The sequence below is a fragment of the Eptesicus fuscus genome, chromosome 25, assembly GCF_027574615.1.
Source record: "Eptesicus fuscus isolate TK198812 chromosome 25, DD_ASM_mEF_20220401, whole genome shotgun sequence".
Taxonomy (NCBI): domain Eukaryota; kingdom Metazoa; phylum Chordata; class Mammalia; order Chiroptera; family Vespertilionidae; genus Eptesicus; species Eptesicus fuscus.
Window position 1 is genome coordinate 3354997 of NC_072497.1, and position 19062 is coordinate 3374058.

The following is a 19062-nucleotide window of genomic DNA, read 5'->3' on the forward strand; positions in this document are numbered from 1 at the left end:
TTCAGCCAGTTTATTATAACAACTGAGAAATGCCTTACTGGGGGGTCCTATGGAACCTGCAAACTTTCCGCATTTAGAATCCGTGCTTACAGAAGATGACAAGTTCTCACGACCGGGTGAGAACTAACAACAGACTCAGCAATGGCAGAAAAGGAAACGAAGGGCATTTCCAAGGCTACACTGTGAGGGGCAAAAGGGAGGGAAAAGCAAAAGGCTTAATAAAACCTGAAAGGGTTCATCAGCGAGTCCTGGTTTTAACTCAGAAAGAAGCAAAAATTATTTATGTAATCTCCTCCACTCCAACCTCAAGGTCCAACCCCTCTCTTACCCCTCACTCCCTAACACACTCTCCCCGCCCCCCTACCCTTGGGGGCTTGCTAGCAAGTTCTCCCCAGAGTCAGGGCAGCTTAGATTCTGGCTAGGAAACGATTTGCAGAACAGGATGGATGGGATTAGCACGGCCCTTCCATCAGGGAGAAAATAATTTGCGACTTGATCCCATGGTTCTTTCACTGCCTCCACCACTAGCTACTGAAGACAACAGCCTAAACATTCACCTACAGGTCTGGCACACATTCCTGTCCCAAACTTCCATCCAGAACTACAAATTCGCTAATTAACTTGCCTTTTAAACAAATACGTAATTTTAGAAACCAGTCATGTGGCTGAGGGACCTAGAGGCAATGAGTGAGAAAGTCTGCACAGATAGTACCTACAGTGGTCAGCAAACTGCGGCTCGAGAGCCACGGTTTGCCGACCACTGACCTAGCACATAAAGCATTAAAATACCAGCAGAGAGCTCCTGTAACCAACACCCTTCCCCTCCACCCTCAAATTCCCAAACACTGAACTCATAGCTGGGGGGGGGGGGGGGGGGGAGGGGTGGCCTGTAAAGGTTGCTTGAGAAGCAGCTGGGGACAGGTTACATTTTAAAGTTCCATCTTTCCCAAAACTTCCCTGACCGCAGGTAAAAAAAAAAAACAAAAAAAAACCCAAAAAACCTCTCGTTTGTATGAGTCTGCATTCTCAGAGAAATCGCTTTGGCAAAGGCTCTGAATATGCTCTTTACTGCTTTATGCTTTAACTCCTTTGGGAATAAGATACAGAAATAAAGGTATACATCCCTGTACATGTGCAAGTGTGACTGTGTACACTGCTGGGATACTAAATTTTGCCCGGAATGACGGTCCAGATCCTCATTTCTGGCACAAGGCTTTTTGATGCCCTGGGAGCTCACCCCAGACTTTATTGGGACGCTGCTAAAAACCCTTATTAATTCTTCCTGGAAATCTAAGAAACAGGATTAGGGGAATTTTAGCTAAGGCAGAAGAGCTGAGATTTAATAAGCCCCATTCTACCTTTATGGGTCATAAATCATCAATTATATAATTTCAAATTTGCCTTGTCTCAGAAGAAAAAAAGTTGCTGAAACTGTTCTGAAAAAGGCAAGTCTCTGGTGCCGAGGCCTGGGAGGGTCACCCCCACAGTGGGAGGAGTCCAGCCCTCTGGCTCTCAGACACGCCGTGGAATGATGGACACAGCACATTCCTCCTGCCGTCCACACTGCCACCCTAATGCTCAGAAGACCCACCCTGCCTCCCGCCACCAGTCCCTCCAATGCAGCGGGTTCCCTGTGACCAGCCCAGTCACTGCCCACCGCCCCTGACCCCTCTGACTACCAGAGCACAGTGTCCTACGCTGAGCAATGGCACCAGAAAGACCTAGGTTTACCCCCCAGGTGGCCAGTCTTGAGAGACGTGTTACCTCCAGTCCATACAACGCTTACACTTTTTTTAAAATTTTTTTTTTTTTATTGAGGAATGGAAAGAGAGAGGGAGAAACATCAATGATGAGAGAGAACCATTGATCGGCTGCCTCCTGCATGCCTCCTACTGGAGATCAAGCCCACAACCTGGGCACATGCCCTTGACTGGAATCGAACCTGGGACCCTTCAGTCCGCAGGCTGACGTTCTATCCACTGAGCCACACCGGCTAGGGCTACACTTATTTTTTTTAATTGCCTCATTGAGATTGAGAGAAAGAGAGAGAGGGAGGGAGGGTGGGTTGGGAGCTTAACTAGGAAAAAAGCCCAATTTCCATAAACTCTGGGCCACACTTCTGCAGGGCAACACCCCAACACCCGTTCCTGGCTGCTCCCTTCAGCGGGGCCACTCTTCCTTCCTCCCCCTCTGGTCCTTGGAAGTCACCTCAGGCCCCTGAAGGGATGGGGTTTGCAAGCCATTTCAAGGATGCAAAGCAAAAATAAACAGCTAGAGAGCATTCGCCGGTCTGCAAGCTTGGTGTTGAGCCTGGAGGTCTTACCACCTTGAACCCCTTCCTCCGAGCCCCGCGGACACTGGGGCGGTGGGGGGGGGGGTGCCTCGGTGAAGGGGACCAGAGAACGGACCCACGTCAAGCGCTCCAGCATCCCGTCCGCCACACCAGCAGGCCCTGGCTTGCCCTTCCAGACGTGGGGGGGCCTGGCCCAGGGCGATGGTCACAGGACAATGCCAGCGAGGGGGTGGGGGGGGGTGGAGGATGGACTTACACACGGGGGGCTGTCAACGTCCGAATCCTAGTTCTGCCAGGCGGGCGTGCACAGCCAGGCCGCCCGGGTGGCCAGCGACACCACCGCGACCAGAACAAAGCCGAGGGGCTCTGGCAAGAAAGCTCCTTGAGGCCGGAGACACCGGGGAGCCGGAGACACCGGGGAGCCTGGCCCCCCGCGGGCCTCCCCACAGAGCGGAGCTCCCGGAACAGAATTCCCTTCCACGGACCCCGATAAAAACTAGCCGACCAGGACCCACCACCACCACCACCACCACCACCACCACCACCACCACGCCGACGCTTCCACGGTTCTGTTCTGCCTGTTTGGATCGGTAGCCAGGGAGACGAAGGAGGCAGTTGCCAAAGAAATGAGGAGGCACCCCGGGGGGGGGGGGACCCTGGCTGCCGGGTGGGGTGTGGTGGGGTGGGGGGGGGGCGGCGGCAGGGCTGCTGGTTCCAGGGTCCCCGGTGGGTGCTGCAGACTTCCTTCCCAAGTCCCCCACCCCCACCCCCTCCACAGGGCACCGTGCGAAGGGGCAAGGCCTGCAAGGTGCATCCGTGCAGGAGAGCCTTTCCCGGGGGGCCCCTCGGGCAGCGCCCGGCCCCTCACAAGGAGGCGGCCTTGCCCGAGCCCTCTGGGAACGCGGCGAGCAGGTCGGGGTCAGCGTGACCGTGGGGGACACCCACGCGCAGGAGAAGCCAGACAGGGATGCCACCGGGGACAACCCAACCTTCGGAACTTCCCCGGGTCTGAGGCCCCGGGCCCCCCACCCCCACCCCGGGAATCACGGTGGGTGCAGCCTCCCTCACCAGCCTGCGGGTCAGGCTGGCAGCCCCTATGTCTCTTACAGCGGCTCCGCCACACCCATGGCCACGGCCGGTCCTCATGGACCCGCCCCCCGAACTGGCCCCCGCCACCCCCCACCAGGCTGGGCCCCGGGGCTGAGGAGGAGGATGGAGCCGCGGCCACGTGCACGCCTCTCGGCTGGCCGGCGCCATGCCCGCGCCTCCGCCGCCGCCGCCGCCTCCTCAGCCCGGGTGTCCCCACGTCCCCGGGACCCACCTCGAGCCGCAGGTTCCACAGCGCGAAGCTTGAGCCGCACGTGCCCGGCTCCCACCCCGCGAGACACACCTGGCGAGCGCGGCGCCGGGGCCACTCAAACGTGTGAAGCCACGTGACCTCCCGGGCTCGGGAAGCGCGCGCAGCACGAGGAGCCAATCCTTCCGCCTTAAAGGAGCCGCCGCTGCTGCCGTCGGGTGCCTGTCGCCAGCGGCTCCGCCCCACCCAGGCCCAGCTTGCCCCAGCCCCGCCGCCTTCTGGGCACGACGGAGACTAGCGGGGCGGGGGCGCTGCGAGGCGCGTGAGTTCCAGCGCCGCCGGTGGCTTCGGGACTCCCGTGCGACGGCTAAGGGGAGGAAACAGCGTCCGGGGACGGGACTTCCTTCCGTGAGCTCGGCTCCCGTCTGGACGGACACTTCAGGCCACTGGGCGTCTGCACCGCAGCGCCGAGGCCCCGCTGGCCCCCCCTAGAGGGCCGCGGCGCCTTTAAAGCCAGAGGCCCTGAGTCACGAGGCGACGCCCTGACCCCCGCCCCCTCCGCCGCCACTCACCCCCGCAACGCAGAGGCCCTCCGCCCTGCGGACACGTGACCCGCACCCCGCGGGGGATCCAGCGCACCGCGACAGGGACCGGGACCGGGGAGGGGGCCCCCCGCGGGCCGGGCGAGGCTGCGCACGGACCGTTAGTTGCGGCTGCCCGAACGCAGCCCCGCCCCGCCCCGCCCCGCCCCGGCGGACGGACGGCGGCAGCTCTTACCAGCGGGGACGCCATGGGGCTGGTGCGTTCCTGCGGACCCGGCGGACCGGCTGCGGGCCCGGGGCGGCGAGGAACGCGCAGGCACGTGCGCTCGACTATTGCAGCAAGCCGCGAACAGCGCCGCGCCCGTACCCGCTTATAAAGCCTCGCGGAGCCGCCCGCCCCCGCGGGATGCGGAACACCTGTGCCCGGACCCTCCGACCCCGCCCGCCCGCCTGCCCGCTCCGCCCCCTCCAGGGCTCCGCCGCCCACCAGATGGGCGCCCAGCGCGGGCGGCCACAGCCACACGCACCCCCTCCGAGGCCAAAGGCCCGGACCTGAGGGCGCCGCTCACCTAGCGACCCTGGTCCAGTCGCTCATCTCGCCGGGCTTTTGACCCTTTTGCAACGGGGGGCGCGATGGACAAGCCCCGCGACGCTGCAGCGACGCCTTTTGGGCCCGTCAAGCCTGGAATGTCCAGGGTCCACGTGGCGCTCCTTCCAGGACCCCTTTGGGGGCGAGGCCAACCCGGCGCATCCCCGCCGGAGTCTGCGCCTCCTCGGTTCCCGCGGGCGCACCCCGCGCTGGGCCGGCGGATCCGCGCCGGCACCGGGCGCGGCGGCTGGGCTTCAGGAAACTTCCAAAGACTCCGGGGACCCCCGGGGGCCGCGCTTCCCTGGGGAAACCGCTTCCGACCTGCCAGACTGCGGCCGGCCGGGGGAGGTTCACGGAGGAGGTACAGGGCGGGGTCCGCGGGGGGGTGGGGGGGAGAGGGCCGGGGGCGGGTTTACCGGGGGGGGGGGCGTTCCAGGCGGGGACCCCGGGCAAAGGCGGAGAAGGGGGCTGCCCCGGCTGCTCCCTCTGACCACCGCGGAGGATAACGCGCTGTGCTGATGCCGCTGGAGGGAAGCCTGGGCTCCGAGTGAGAAGGAAGGGCCTGTAGGTTTGCAGACAGCGGGGAGCTACCGGGAACTGTAAACGGGAGGATGGCTGTATCAAGTTCTTTGCAGATGATATTGGAGACTTAGTAGAGGTTGAACAGCCAACGGGGAGGAACAAGGGACCGGCATGAGGAGGAAAGGGGCCAGCGTCTGTTGAGCGTTTACTGAGTGTTTTGCATGTGTTACCTCCTCATCATCCTATCTAATAATCCTGTCTAATAAAGAGGGGATATGCTAATAGACCATCACTCTGTCCCAAAGATGGCTGCACCCACAGCTGAGGCCAAATGCCCATGAGGAGCCTTAACAGCAATCAGCAGGGACCTGAGGCTGCACCCCCCCCCCCTGCCTGGCTGGGCTTGACAAGGGACCTCAGGCCATGCCCCCCACCCAGCCAGGCTTGACAGGGGACCTCAAGGTGCACCCCCAGTGCTGGGCCTGGGGAACTCAGGCCACGCCCCCCCCAGCAGGGCTTGATGGGGGACCTCAGGCCATGCCCCCCAATCCTGGTGCCGGGCCAGAGGACCCGAGGCTACGCCCCCTTCCTGGCGGGGCTTGACAAGGGTGGGACTGGCCAGGTCTGGATCTAGCCCCATGGGGGGGGGGGGGGTTCTGGGTCTCACACAATTTTGAGGCACATGTGGGTGGGCAGGGACTTGACTCTGGGTCGTGTGGTGCGCCCCAGACTCTGACAGGAGGAAGGTTTTCATATACGTTTTACTAATTTTCTTTCATCTCTGACACTTCTATTATAGAGAAAGGGCAATTAGCAATATTAAATTATTTCCTCTAATTAACCCCCTTTTAATGTGCACAAATTTCGTGCACCAGGCCACTAGTAATAGAATAATTAGTTGGCCTTTCCTGAGCATCTACTATGTGCTTGGCACAATTCTAAGTGTTTTATCTCTGTTAACCCATTTTGCAGATGAGGAAACTAAGGCTTAAAGAAGTTAAGTAACTAGCCCAGACTCCTGGCTAGAAGTAGAAGAGTGAGGTTTCTGGCTTCAGAGACTGAAGTCTTAACCACATCAGACAAAACTCACAGCAACTTTGTACTGCCTGACCCCAGGGCTCACTAGACAGTGAAGGAAGTTGTGGCTGAGTTCACATACAGTCATGGCCTCGTGTGTGTGTGTGTGTGTGTGTGTGTGTGTGTGTGTGAGTCCTTGCTCCCCACTCATATTGGCCAGGCCCACAGGGTGTACAGGAACAACCGTACCTCTGACCAGAAGGGCAGGCTGTGCAGAGTGGCAGAGGTGCAGATATTAAGTAACGTGGTCAGGTCCCCACAGCTGGTCACTGGCAGAAGCAGCAGGAACAAACAGGCAGCATTATCCATTCTCCCAGTCAACAAACAGCCTTTGAGCCCAGCTATGCCTGGCACCGTCTCTGCAGTCAAGGCCAGCGCTACAATACAGGTTTGAAGTGTAACTAATTGGCTGGAGTGTTAAAGGCACGGACTGGGGGACAGGGGGAGACCCTGCAGTCTTCTCTATGCTCAGGTGTTCAGGGCTGCCACAGCAGGCAGAGAGCGGAAAGAAGGGAGGCTGCTGGGAGAAATAATTTTCCTGGTTGAAAAAGATCAGAAAAGGGGCATTCACTTAGGAACTCAAGACCACAAGGTAAGGTGAGCTCACAGTGTTTGCTCAATCTCTGCCAAGCTGTGTGCGGAAGAAAACACGTTCATTGGTGTGTGTGTGTGTGTGTGTGTGTGTGTGTGCGTGTGTGTGTGTGTGTGTGTCCTTTTTTTAGGTGGGATGAAAGAAAGCGGGTCAGCCCTACCTTTCATCCTACACAAATGTAAATTCAAAGTGCATTGAAGAAATAAAATATATAAAGCATTACTTGGACATTTTTTAGAAGAGAATAATAGGAGTTTTTTTTTTTCTTCTTTCAGAGTGTGGATGGATTTTGTACATATGGAACAATAAGAAAAGGATATAAATGAAAATCGATACATTGGAGCACATTGGAATTTACAAATCTGGTTTGTCAAAAGATACTTAAAACTTTAAAAGACAAGCCATAGACGGGAAAATGGTATTTGCAATTTGTGACCTACAAGGTCTAGTTTCCAGAATATGTAAAAATTTCTACAATGAGGAAAAAAAAGACAATCCCATAGGAAAATGGGCAAAAGATGGGGACAAGCAACAGACAGGAGTAGAAACACAAATCGCCAACAACCATATCGTTGGTGCCTACCCTCACCACTCACCAGGAAATGCCAGTGAAACCTCGATAGGATCCAGTTCACCCATCTCAGACAAAATAAAATCTCACTTCCGGTCACTGCCAGGGAAGGTGTGGACTGCTTTGGCCACTTGGGTTTTTGCTTTCATTTTCTACATTTTTTTTTAGAAAATTCTTTATTGTTTAAAGTATTACATATGTCTCCTTTTCCCCCCATTGACCTCTCCCCTCCTGCTCCCACCCCCCAGCACATGCCCTCACCCCCTACTGTCTGTGTCCATGGGTTTTGCTTATATGCGTGCATACAAGTCCTTGGGTTGATCTCTTACCCCTCCCCCCCCCCACTCCCGCCCCTGCCTTCCCTCTGAGGTTTGACGGTCTGTTCGATGCTTCTGTGTCTCTGGATCTATTTTTGTTCATCAGTTTATGTTGTTCATTATATTCCACAAATGAGTGAGATCATGTGATATTTATCTTTCTCTGACTGGCTTATTTCGCTTAGCATAATGCTCTCCATCCATGCTGTTGCAAATGGTAAGAGTTCCTTCTTTTTTTACCGCAGCGTAGTATTCCATTGTGTAGATGTACCACAGTTTTTTAATCCACTCATCTGCTGATGGGCACTTAGGCTGTTTCCAAATCTTAGCTATGGTGAATTGTGCTGCTATGAACGTAGGGGTGCATATATTTTTTCAGATTGGTGTTTCTGGTTTCTTGGGATATACTCCTAGAAGTGGGATTACTGGGTCAAATGGGAGTTCCACTTTTAATTTTTTAAAGGAAATCCATACTGTTTTCCACAGTGGCTGCACCAGTCTGCATTCCCACCAGCAGTGCACGAGGGTTCCTTTTTCTCCACATCCTCGCCAGCACTTGTCATTTGTTGATCATTTTCTACGTTTTTTTTTTAAGTTGAGGGGTAACATACATTCAATGGAGTGCACAAGTCTTAAGTGTACAGCTTAATTTTTTTACCTACCCACCTACCTACCCAGGTAACCACCACCCATGGGGTCCCATCGTGCCTCTTCCCACCTTACACCCTCTGCCTGAGGTAACTATTCTTACTGCTCTCCTCAGGTTCATTCTGCCTGGTCTAGAACTTCATATAAGCACTTGGTTTCTCTCATTCAACGTGTTATCTGTGAGATTCACCCATGTTCTCACACATAGCAGTAAAATCCTTTTTTATTGCTAAGTAGTATTCCATCACATGGACATACCATCATTTGTTTCTCCGTTTTTTCTTTTGATTGGCCTTTGAATTGTTTCCAGTTGGGATATCCTATCTAATACAGAGGGAATATGCTAATTGACTATCACTCCATCACAAAGATGGCTGCACCCACAGCTGAGGCCAAGTTCCCAGAAGGAGCCTTAATGAGCAATCAGCAGGGACCTGAGGCTATGCCCTCCCCTGCCCCCGTGGGGCTTGACAGAGAATCTCAGGCCATGTCCCCCACCTGGTGGGGCTTGACGGAGGACCTCAAGGAATGCCCCCCGCCCCGGTCTGGGCTTGGGGACCTCAAGCCACACACCCCGTCCTGGCGCTGGGCCAGGGGACCTGAGGCTATGCCCCCTGCCCAGCAGAGCTTGACAAGGGTGGGACTGGCCAGGTCTGGATCTAGCCCAATGGCGGGGGGGCGCCAGATCTGGGTCTCACACAATTTTGAGGTGCATGTGGGTGGGCGGGGTCTTGACTCTGGGTCCCGTGGTGAGCCCCAGACTGACAGGAGGAAGGTTTTCATATACATTTTACTAATTTTCTTTCATCTCTGATACTTCTATTATAGAGAAAGGGGAAATAGCAATATTAAGTTATTTCCTGCCAAAACCGGTTTGGCTCAGTGGATAGAGCGTCGGCCTGCGGACTCAAGGGTCCCAGGTTCAATTCCGGTCAAGGGCATGTACCTTGGTTGCGGGCACATCCCCAGTAGGGGGTGTGCAAGACGCAGCTGATCAATGTTTCTCTCTCATCGATGTTCCTAACTCTCTATCCCTCTCTCTTCCTCTCTGTAAAAAAATCAATAAAATATATATTTTTTAAAAAGTTATTTCGTCTAATTAATCCCCTTTTAATGTGCACGGATTTCATGCACCGGGCCACTAGTTATGAATAAAAGTTGCTGTGAACATTCTTTTCTTTTTTTAAATATATTTTATTGATTTTTTACAGAGAGGAAGAGAGAGGGATAGAAAGTTAGAAACATCGATGAGAGAGAAACATCGATCAGCTGCCTCCAGCACACCTCCTACTGGGGATGTGCCCGCAACCAAGGTACATGCCCTTGACCGGAATCGAACCTGGGACCCTTGAGTCCGCAGGCTGATGCTCTATCCACTGAGCCAAACCGGTTTTGGCATGCTGTGAACATTCTTGATGTTCAGATCACAGCTACTCTGGTGAGCAATTGGGCGATGTTGTCAAGTTGCAGATGTGTATACTTTATGACCCAGCAACTCCACCCCTGTAACAACACATTATAGACACTTCCACACGTTAAAAGCGGCGAGAGCAACAACGCCAATGGCTATGTTATTCATAACTGCAGAAATACAAAAAACTAACCTGAAATGCCCACCAACAGGGGAGTGAGTCAGTAAATTGTGGTCTGGTCATACAGTGGAACACTATATATAAGTAAACGTCAATGACATAAAGCTAATTGTATCAAGGTGATGGCTCAGAAGTAATATTGTGTGAAGAGAGCAGGATCTAGGTGCACAATGCCACTTATATACAACTTTAAAACATATGGTACAGGCCCTAGCCGGTTTGGCTTAGTGGATAGAGCATCGGCCTGCAGACTGAAGGGTCCCGAGTTCAAATCCGATCCAGGGCACGTACCTCGGTTGCAGGCTCCTCCCCAGCCCAAGCTCTAGTCAGGGCTCATGCAGGAGGCAACCAATCGATGTGTTTCTCTCATGTCAATGTTTCTCTCTTTCCCTTTCCCTTCCACTCTCTCTAAAAAATCAATGGAAAAATATCCTCAGGTGAGGATCTGAAAAAATAATAAAACATATAAAACACGCAGTACACTATCATTGGCTGGGAACACATCTGCTTGCATGTAATAAAAGTACAAGAAAATGCATGGCGTTGATAAACAGAAAATTGAGAATAGTGATTCCCTTCAGGCGGGGATGGCAGACCTGAAGGCATAAGTGCTTTGCTACTTCAGCCAGGTGACCAGTACACAGGTTGGTTGGTATTTTCTTTTAATTTTTTTAAAATATATTTTATTGATTTTTCACAGAGAGGAAGGGAGAGGGATAGAGAGCTAGAAACATCGATGAGAGAGAAACAACGACCAGCTGCCTCCTGCACACCCCCTACCAGGGATGTGCCCGCAACCAAGGTACATGCCCTTGGCCGGAATCGAACCCGGGACCTTTCAGTCCATAGACCGACGCTCTATCCACTGAGCCAAACCGGTTTCGGCGGTATTTTCTTTTTAAGCTTGACATGTATCATCAGGGCCGTTCACTCAGGCGGAATCCTGGGGTGGAAGATTTGAAAGGAGCTAAAAATTGGAAGGTCCTTGGCACGAGGACAGGAAGTGACCAGTGAGACGTTCAGAGGGCTCGGGAGGTGTGGGCACCCCCGGCACTGCTCACCCTGCTCAGCATTGCCCCAGGCCCAGCTGTGAAGCCTCAGAGACACCAAAGCACAGTCTGCACTGAAGGGCCGTAAGGACGGGGTTCCCCGTGGTCAGGACCAAACAGTGGGGCCCAAGTGCTTACTCTTGGTAGACAGGTCAGCGGGATGGGGCAGGGAAAGCCGAGAGGGCCAGACCAGCACCATCAAGTGGGTGATGCGGGCAGGTGTGCACCATGTTACCCCATTCTCCATACCTCCTCCTGGGCGTCACCCTTCCAGGCACTGTTTGCTGTCCTCCTCTTGACCCTGGAAGACGAACTGACCAGGCCCTGTCACCACAATTCCCAGCACAGGAAGTGCTGAAGGAGGAAGGAGGGGCCGGAGGCAGGCCTTCACAGTAGAAAAGGGGTGACCCAGATGTGGCAGGGAGTCAGGGAGGGCATTGGCAGTGAGGACCCTGGCTGTCCAGGGGCCAGGCCCTCTGGTGGGTTAGAAAGTTCCTCTTTCCCTTTCCTTGTCCAATCGGCCTAGGAAAGTCCAGTTACACACCCAACCTCCACCCCTCCGGTCTGCAGGCTGCGCCTTGAGGTGACCCTCAAAGTGCCCGGTGCAAGGTGCTGACTAGCACAGGGGCAGGATGGGAGTTCAGCTGTGGGCACAGCTAACCCACCCCTGGGGTCCTCCTAGCTTCCTAGGTGTCCCTAATGGATCTGTTCCAGAACCATTGCAGCGAGCCAGTTGCTATAGAAACTGGAGCCGTTTCTCTTACCCATTTGCCAAGGCACCGCCAGGAAGCTGTCCTGGGCGGGGCCCCGTTCCCAGCCTCTCACCATCCTCGGACCTGTTGAGGCCTATGGTCAGGCTCAGACCTCCTGGGTCCACGTTAATGCTCTACCCCACCTTGCTGGGGCACTTTCTGCCTCTGCCAGTCCCTGGGTGGCCATGACTTCTATCCCCTCCCCTAAGCCCTCCCTGGGCTATTGTGTTTCTTAGAAAATCGCCCCCACTTTCCTTCTCCTGCACAGAGAGAGAAAGGGAGTCCACCATTCAGGTGCCCCAGACGGTGGATCAGTTCCACCCGCAGTGACTCTGGTCCTTCTCTCCCTGTCCCCGCCCCAGGCTCTCAGAGGCAATGGCTCCAGCTGCTCCCTGGTGCCACAGAGCCCAGCAGGTCCCTGGAGCCAGAGGCAGGGGTGTGCCCCGGCACTGCCTTCACACCTGCTTCACCATCGGTGGTGTGATCCCACTTTTACGTGGCAGGGGAGTCAGGGAAGACATTGGCAGAGCTTGGGCTGGGGAGGAGCCTGCATCCGAGGGACGTGCCCTGGATCGGATTTGAACCCGGGACCCTTCAAGTCTGCAGGCCGATGCTCTATCCACTGAGCCAAACCGGCTAGGGCCTGTACCATATGTTTTAAAATTGTATATAAGTGGCATTGTATACAAGTGTGCACCTAGATCCTGCTCTCTTCACACAATATTACTTCTGAGCCATCACCTCGATACAATTAGCTTTATGTCATTGACGTTTACTTATATATAGTGTTCCACTGTATGACCAGACCACAATTTACTGACTCACTCCCCTGTTGGTGGGCATTTCAGGTTAGTTTACTGTATTTCTGCAGTTATGAATAACATAGCCATTGGCGTTGTTACTCTCGCCGCTTTTAACGTGTGTGAGAGTGTCGATAACGTGTTATCCCAGGGGTGGAGTTGCTGGGTCCTGAAGTATACACATCCGCAACTCGACAATGTCGCCCAATTGCTCACCAGAGTAGCTGTGAGCTGAACATCAAGAATGTTCACAGCAGCTTTTATTCCAAAATAATATCCCAACCGGAAACAATTCAGAGGCCAATCAACACGTTTCCCGGGCAGGAGTGTTCCGGGGGAAAGATGGGGAAGCAGGTGAGACAGCAGTGACAGGGCTGTGGCCAAAGAACTAGGGACCTGGCCATGGAGGGTCTGATGGAGGCCCCACATCTCCAACCTGTAACTGGGCATGTTCCTTGTAACCCGGCCCACCAAGATGCCCTGGGACGAAGGCATTCCAGGATCCAAACCCAGTTGGGTAACGCTGAGCTCTAACCCCTCCCGGGTGGGCGGGGTGTCACCATGCGCATTAGCACAGTAAAGGCTCGGAGAAGGCCTGTGGGAAATAAACTTGCTTTAATCCATGATTCCTAAATGTATGTGATCAGACGTTCTTTTTAAAAGAACATATGCTAGCCCTAGCTGGTTTGGCTCAGTGGATAGAGCACCGACCTGCGGAGTGAAGGGTCCTGGGTTCGATGCCGGTCAAGGGCACGTACCTCGTACCTCGGTTGCAGGCTCTTCCCCGGCCCCTGATCTGGCCGGGCTCATGCAAAGGCAGCCAATCGATGTGTTCCTCTCACGTTGATATTTCTGTCTTTCCCTCTTCCTTCCACGTTCTACAAATCAATGGAAAAATACCCTCAGGTGAGGACTAAAAATTTTTTTTTAATAAATAAAAGAACATGTGCTAACGGAACACCTCTTGTACCTTTTGGGAACGCTGCTCACGCGGCCTCTTTACTCACCGGGAAAGGTATCAGCAGGGCCCAGATCCTCACTGCCACCCCCGGAAGCCTGTCCCAGGTGGAGGGCTCTGAATGCTCCCTACTCGGTGTCTGTGGGGCAACAGCGTTGACGGCTGGGACCTGTGAGAAGTCCTGGACCTCGGGCCCCACCCCTACCCCCACCTCCTGCTCTGAGTCTGTCCATCCCTAGGGGAGCGGACAGTGTGAGCAGCTGTCCCACACCTGCTGTTCCTCCTCCTCCACAATGGCTAGCTGATCACCGCCCCGCCAGGTGGGGGCTCTGGGCCCTGTCGCCACATGTAGTTGGCCTGTTTTGAATTTCGCACCTGGTTGGAAAACTCCCCACATCATGAATTCTCCTTCCCAAGGACCCATGAGGGGACCCAGGGGGCCAGCCGTGGAAGAGGCCTCGCTGTTAGAGGCTCAGAGGAAGGACCACGTGGCCTTTCGTCCCTGCTCACATGTCTCTTCCACAGAGATGCCTGGGGGCTCCGAGACCGTCCGCTCGGGGGCTCCAACCAGAGTCACCCCTGAGTCAGTCCAGCCTCCCTGGTGGTCAGTCACGAGGGTCTAACGCAGTGGTTCTCAACCTTCCTAATGCCGCGGCCCTTTAATACGGTTCCTCATGTTGTGGTGACCCCCACCCATAAAATTATTTCCGTTGCTACTTCCTAACTGTAATTTTGCTACTGTTATGCATCGTAATGTAAATATCTGTGTTTTCCGATGGTCTTAGGCGACCCCTGTGAAAGGGGTCGCGGCCCACAGGTTGAGAACCGCTGCTGTAGAGCCTAAGACCATCGGAAAACACAGATATTTACATTACGATGCATAACAGTAGCAAAATTACAGTTAGGAAGTAGCAACGGAAATAATTTTATGGGTGGGGGTCACCACAACATGAGGAACCGTATTAAAGGGTCGCGGCATTAGGAAGGTTGAGAACCACTGGTCTGACGGAACCCTTAGCCACTCTGCCCCAGCCCCTTAGAACCCAGGAGAAAGGAAAGGTGAGCTGGCCTCTAGGGAGAAGACCTTTATTGAGAATTTGCTCCATAAATAACTACAGAAAGCGGGGTGGGGGGAGCTCTGGGTGCTGTCTGACATAAGGAATCTTATCTGAAATGGAGCGGGAGGGAGAAAGAGAGAGAGAAAGAGAGAGAGAGAGAGAGAGAGAGAGAGAGAGAGGAAGGAGGGTGCTAACAGCCCAGGTGTCATGAGGGAGAAACAAGTGGCAGAGAAGCAGGAGCACTGGGGGTCACTGGGTCAGAGCTTGCACCACATCCTTCACCAGCATGGTGCCGATCACCATCTTCTCGCTGTTGACTGTCAGCTGGGCAGGGCCAGGGGGCCGCGCGTCCAGGGTCAGCAGGACCAGGCTCCCGCTGGTCAGTGTCCTCCCTGCAAACCTGAGGGGGAGGGAGGGAGGGAGGGGCTCAGCCCCTGCTGTAGGGGGCCCTCCTTCAAACCAGGCCCAACAGCCCATCTCCTCCTCAGGGAGGGGCCCAGTACCTGTACTCATCAGACGTCCCACAAGGGACACGACCCAGGTTGGCCGTGGCGGTCACTTTCTGCACCACCGTGTGGTCACTCCGGCAGCTGTCCGGCAGCGTGAGCTTCTCTGTGATCTCGTTCATGCCCGTCAGCTTTCCTGGGGGCGGAGGTCACGATGAGGGCAGAGGCGGTGATGGGCTCACCTGGGTCTGCCCACGGAGCTTCCTCACCAAGTTCTCAGCCTGGGCAGGCCTGAATCCCTCACAGCCTTGGGGAGGGGGGCGTCCCTCTTGGGCCTTGCCCTTCCTCGGGAAACCTGAGGGGTCTCCCCCGCCCACCCAGGGCTCTGTCCATGTTACTGACCGAAGACTCGGTGGCCACTTAGAGGTTTCCTGCACCCGAGACCCCACACCCAACCAAGTTCAAATCCCTCCCGGCTCCTGCGGCTGAGTCCTCACAGAGAGCACTGGTGGCTGCCGCCCTCCTGGCCAAGGCCTGGTCCTCACCGGGCCGGCCAGAGCCCGGGCAGTCTCACAGGTGGACCCCAACTTCACCTGGGGCAGCAGCTCCGGACCTGGCCAGGCGCTCACAGCACCCGGGAACGTCTCACTCAACATGGCTGACCTCTCCGGTCCGCTCACACGCTCTCAGGCAGCCCTAGGAGCCCCTTGTCCGCCCTCCCGCCCACCTCCTCTGCAGCCTCTCTCCTCCCTCTGAGATGCTCCATCCCCTCCATGCCTGGCCGGTGGTATTTTCTTGCCCCTGTACCTTAAGCCTCTCCGTGTCCCAGTCTCCTTGCTCCTAAGAAGTCCTCTCCAGAAATCAAATGCTCATCATGTTAAGGCTGTGTCTCCCATTCAGGGCCCACGTCCTCTATAGAGGACTCCCTTTCCTCAGTGGGTCTCCTTCAACCCACTGCGACTGGCCCCGCCCCCTTCTGATTGCCCCGCCCCCCTTTGACAGGCACCACCCCCTTTGACAGGCCCCGCCCCCTTTGACCGCCCCGCCCCCTTTCTCAATGACCTGCTCTCCCCAAGGCTCCTATCTGCTGGCTCTGAAGGTCTGAAGCATCTCCCCAGGGCGATCTCACTCACATTCACAGCTTCAGTTCCCCCTTCTGTGCTCGGGACTCCAGCCCGGAAGTGCTTCGTGGGCACAGACCTACATTTCCAGCTGCACACTCAACGCCTCCCCCTGAATTTCCCAAATGCATTGCAAAACCAGCTTAGCCAGAGCTAACCTTGCTCTTCCCTCACCCCTCGCCCAAACCCATTCTTTCTACCAGATCAGGGGTTTGGCAAGTTACAGCGGGCAGGCCAGATCCAGCTCCCCACAGGGCCCACAAAGCCTGAAATGTTGGCTTTATGGCGCACTGCAGAAAAAGCCAAAGCGTGCCGACCCCTGGTCTGGGTGAAGGGCACTGCCATTCTCCCTCCCATCCAAGCCCAGAATTCTAGAACAGCTTCTATGCCTCCCTCGGGGAAATGCCGGTGGCTTCCCTCTTCCGGGGCCACCCACCGCAGCCCCCACGCCCTTTGTCACGGCTCCAATCCTGCTCCTCACCGTCTCTGGGCCCATCTGTTGCAACAGCCTCATAAAATGGTCAGAATTTGGCCCCAGGTCACACACCACGTGAGTGCAGGTTCGGAACCTAAACCAGGGCTTCTCCCACCTCAGTCCCGGCGAGAACGCTGCCAGCTTCCTCGGCCGGAAGCAGAGGTCTGAACCCGGCCCGCCCTCACCCAGACAGACACCTTCCCTGACGCCTCCACCGCCCGGAAAACCGAATCCAAGGCCCTCTTCTCTAGCGATGGGGCTGGACCCTCCAGCCTCTGCAGGCCCGTCCAGCTCTGAAAGTCTAGGGCTGACACCCTTCAGCACCGGAAGTTCGAGGCTTCCGGAAACGAGGCGAAACCTGCCTTCGGCTTCGTTCTCACCACTCCCCTGTGCTGCGTCCTCGGAGGGCGACCCTTCCCGGAAACTTGCACCGACACGCACCCGCGATGCTCCCCCAGCTGGAGTGCTGGCCTCGAGTTCCGGGCCTGGCCAAGTGCCCACTCTCTCCACAGCCTCGCTGAAGTGACCCGGCCCCTGCAGAGCCGCCGTGGAGCACCCGCGGCGCGGCCCCCCCTCTGATGAGCTGAGGACCCCCCCTTCCCCCCCCCCGCCCCCTCCGCCTGGCTGTGAGCTGGAGCTGAGCTGTGGATGGCTCTGAGCCCCGCCCCGTCCGCCCATGGCGCACTCACCCTGTTCCTTCTTAAACTCATTCTCACTCATGAACACCGGGGCCATCAGCTCCCCAACAGGCGGCTGAATGGAGACGTAGAACTGTCGCACTTGGGTGCTGGGTGGGGGGAGAAAAAAGGGGGGGGGGCAGTGAGGCCCATCTCTCCCCTCGCCTCCCACTTTGGGGGCAGCAGGGCTTGGGGGCAGCAGGAGAGAGAGGTGAGACCGAGGGCACTGGGACGCTTCCAGACCCTCCACATCATGACGTACCCCCGGCTGCCACCACCTCCAGCTCCGCTCCACTGTGACCCCACCTCTCCCCGACCCACCCTCACCCTCACCCCCACCACGAGGTGGATACGCACCACAGCTGGAAGTTGGCCGCCTGGGTGGAGTCACAGAAATTAATGCCCATGACAGCAGTGGCAGACTCTCCGGGTGCCAGGGACTCTGCAGGGGGTGAGGCGGGAGGGGGAGAGGGAGAGACACCGTCACCAGACAGGTCTGCACCCCAGACCCATTCTCCCTCCTCTGCCAGAGCCGGCCACTCGCAGCTGCCCGCCCTGGGGAGACTGTTCCTGGTTTTCTCCTGAAACCTAAACACCCCCCTGCCCCCCCCCCCACACACACACTCATCCACTGAAGTCAGTCTTTTTGTTTGTTTTGTTAATCCTCACCTGAGCATATTTTTCCATTGATTTTTAAGGAGAGCAGAAAAGAAAGGGAAAAACAGAGAGAAACACATCGATTGGTTGCCTCCTGCATGCACCCCAACCAGGGCCCGGGCCGGGGAGGAGCCTGCAACCAAGGTACCTGCCCTTGACTGGAATCGAACCTGGGACCCTTCAGTCCACAGGCCGATGCTCTATCCGCTGAGCCACACCAGCTAGGGCTGAAGTTAGTCTTGAAGTAACCGAGCCCAAGCACCCTCTGCCCTGATCAGGACCCGCTCACTTCCTAGTCTGTCTTGCCCACTGGGCATGGATCGTGCTAGATGCCCGCCCTCTCTGTGCCCCCAGGGCCTGGCCCCTGGCCCGGCAGGGAGAGGGCATCAGCAGCTGCAGAGAGTGACTGCCCGGGAGCCGCACCGATTTCTGGGAACTCCTGGATACTGATGCCCGCAGGCAGTTTGGGGGTGCCCACATGCAGGCCCTTGATGGGGGTGTCGGAGCTGTTGGAGAAGTGGATGTGCAGAGACACCATGTGGGGGTCGCCGGAGAAGGGCTGGCGGCTGAAGGTGTAGTCGACAGCCAGGCCCTCGCCCGCCACACGGTGCAGCAGCTCCTGCCGCCCCACGCCCGACACCGGGCTCAGCAGCTGGACGGGAGGGAGAAGGGGATGGGAGTGAGCAAGCAGCAGCCTGCCCAGCCCTGTCCCCACCGAGGGTCACAGCCACAAGGGCTCGGCGCGTTCCCTTCCATCACCCCACACACAGATCCACACCCCAGGGCGCAGCACAGAACTGCGGGTCCCATCCCACTCACCGAGGGCACCAGCGGGGAGTCCGTGAGGGTCAGGCCCTCCAGGTCTGCGGCCAGACTGCTGGACACGACCGAGGGGGGAGACACAGGCTGGGCACTGGGAGGGGTGACTGTGGATAGATGAGGAAGACTATGGGGGGAGAGGGAAAGTGGAACTGGCCCGAATTGAGCAGACGGTTCAGCACCATGGACAGCGGGGCAGGTGGCAGCCTG

The 19062-nt window shown here is 56.4% G+C and overlaps 2 protein-coding genes across 3 annotated transcripts in view; both read right to left on the bottom strand.

The window, feature by feature from the left end:
* The window catches only part of CPEB1 (cytoplasmic polyadenylation element binding protein 1), a 56644-nt gene extending 52240 nt beyond the window's left edge, over window positions 1–4404 (bottom strand). Inside the window, exon 1 of the mRNA XM_054713207.1 lies at window positions 4368–4404. Coding sequence (XP_054569182.1) covers window positions 4368–4382 — 15 coding nt within the window. The 5' untranslated portion in view covers window positions 4383–4404. The remainder of the gene's footprint in view (window positions 1–4367) is intronic.
* A 10388-nt stretch (window positions 4405–14792) lies between these two features.
* Window positions 14793–19062, bottom strand: part of AP3B2 (adaptor related protein complex 3 subunit beta 2) — a 30249-nt gene continuing 25979 nt past the window's right edge. For both annotated transcript variants that reach the window (XM_054713197.1, XM_054713196.1), the window contains 6 exons: window positions 18853–18959; window positions 18457–18685; window positions 17734–17818; window positions 17389–17486; window positions 15161–15299; window positions 14793–15057 (listed from right to left, as the gene is read on the bottom strand). In XM_054713197.1, the coding sequence (XP_054569172.1) occupies window positions 14907–15057; window positions 15161–15299; window positions 17389–17486; window positions 17734–17818; window positions 18457–18685; window positions 18853–18959 (809 nt within the window). In that variant the 3' untranslated portion in view covers window positions 14793–14906. The remainder of the gene's footprint in view (window positions 15058–15160; window positions 15300–17388; window positions 17487–17733; window positions 17819–18456; window positions 18686–18852; window positions 18960–19062) is intronic.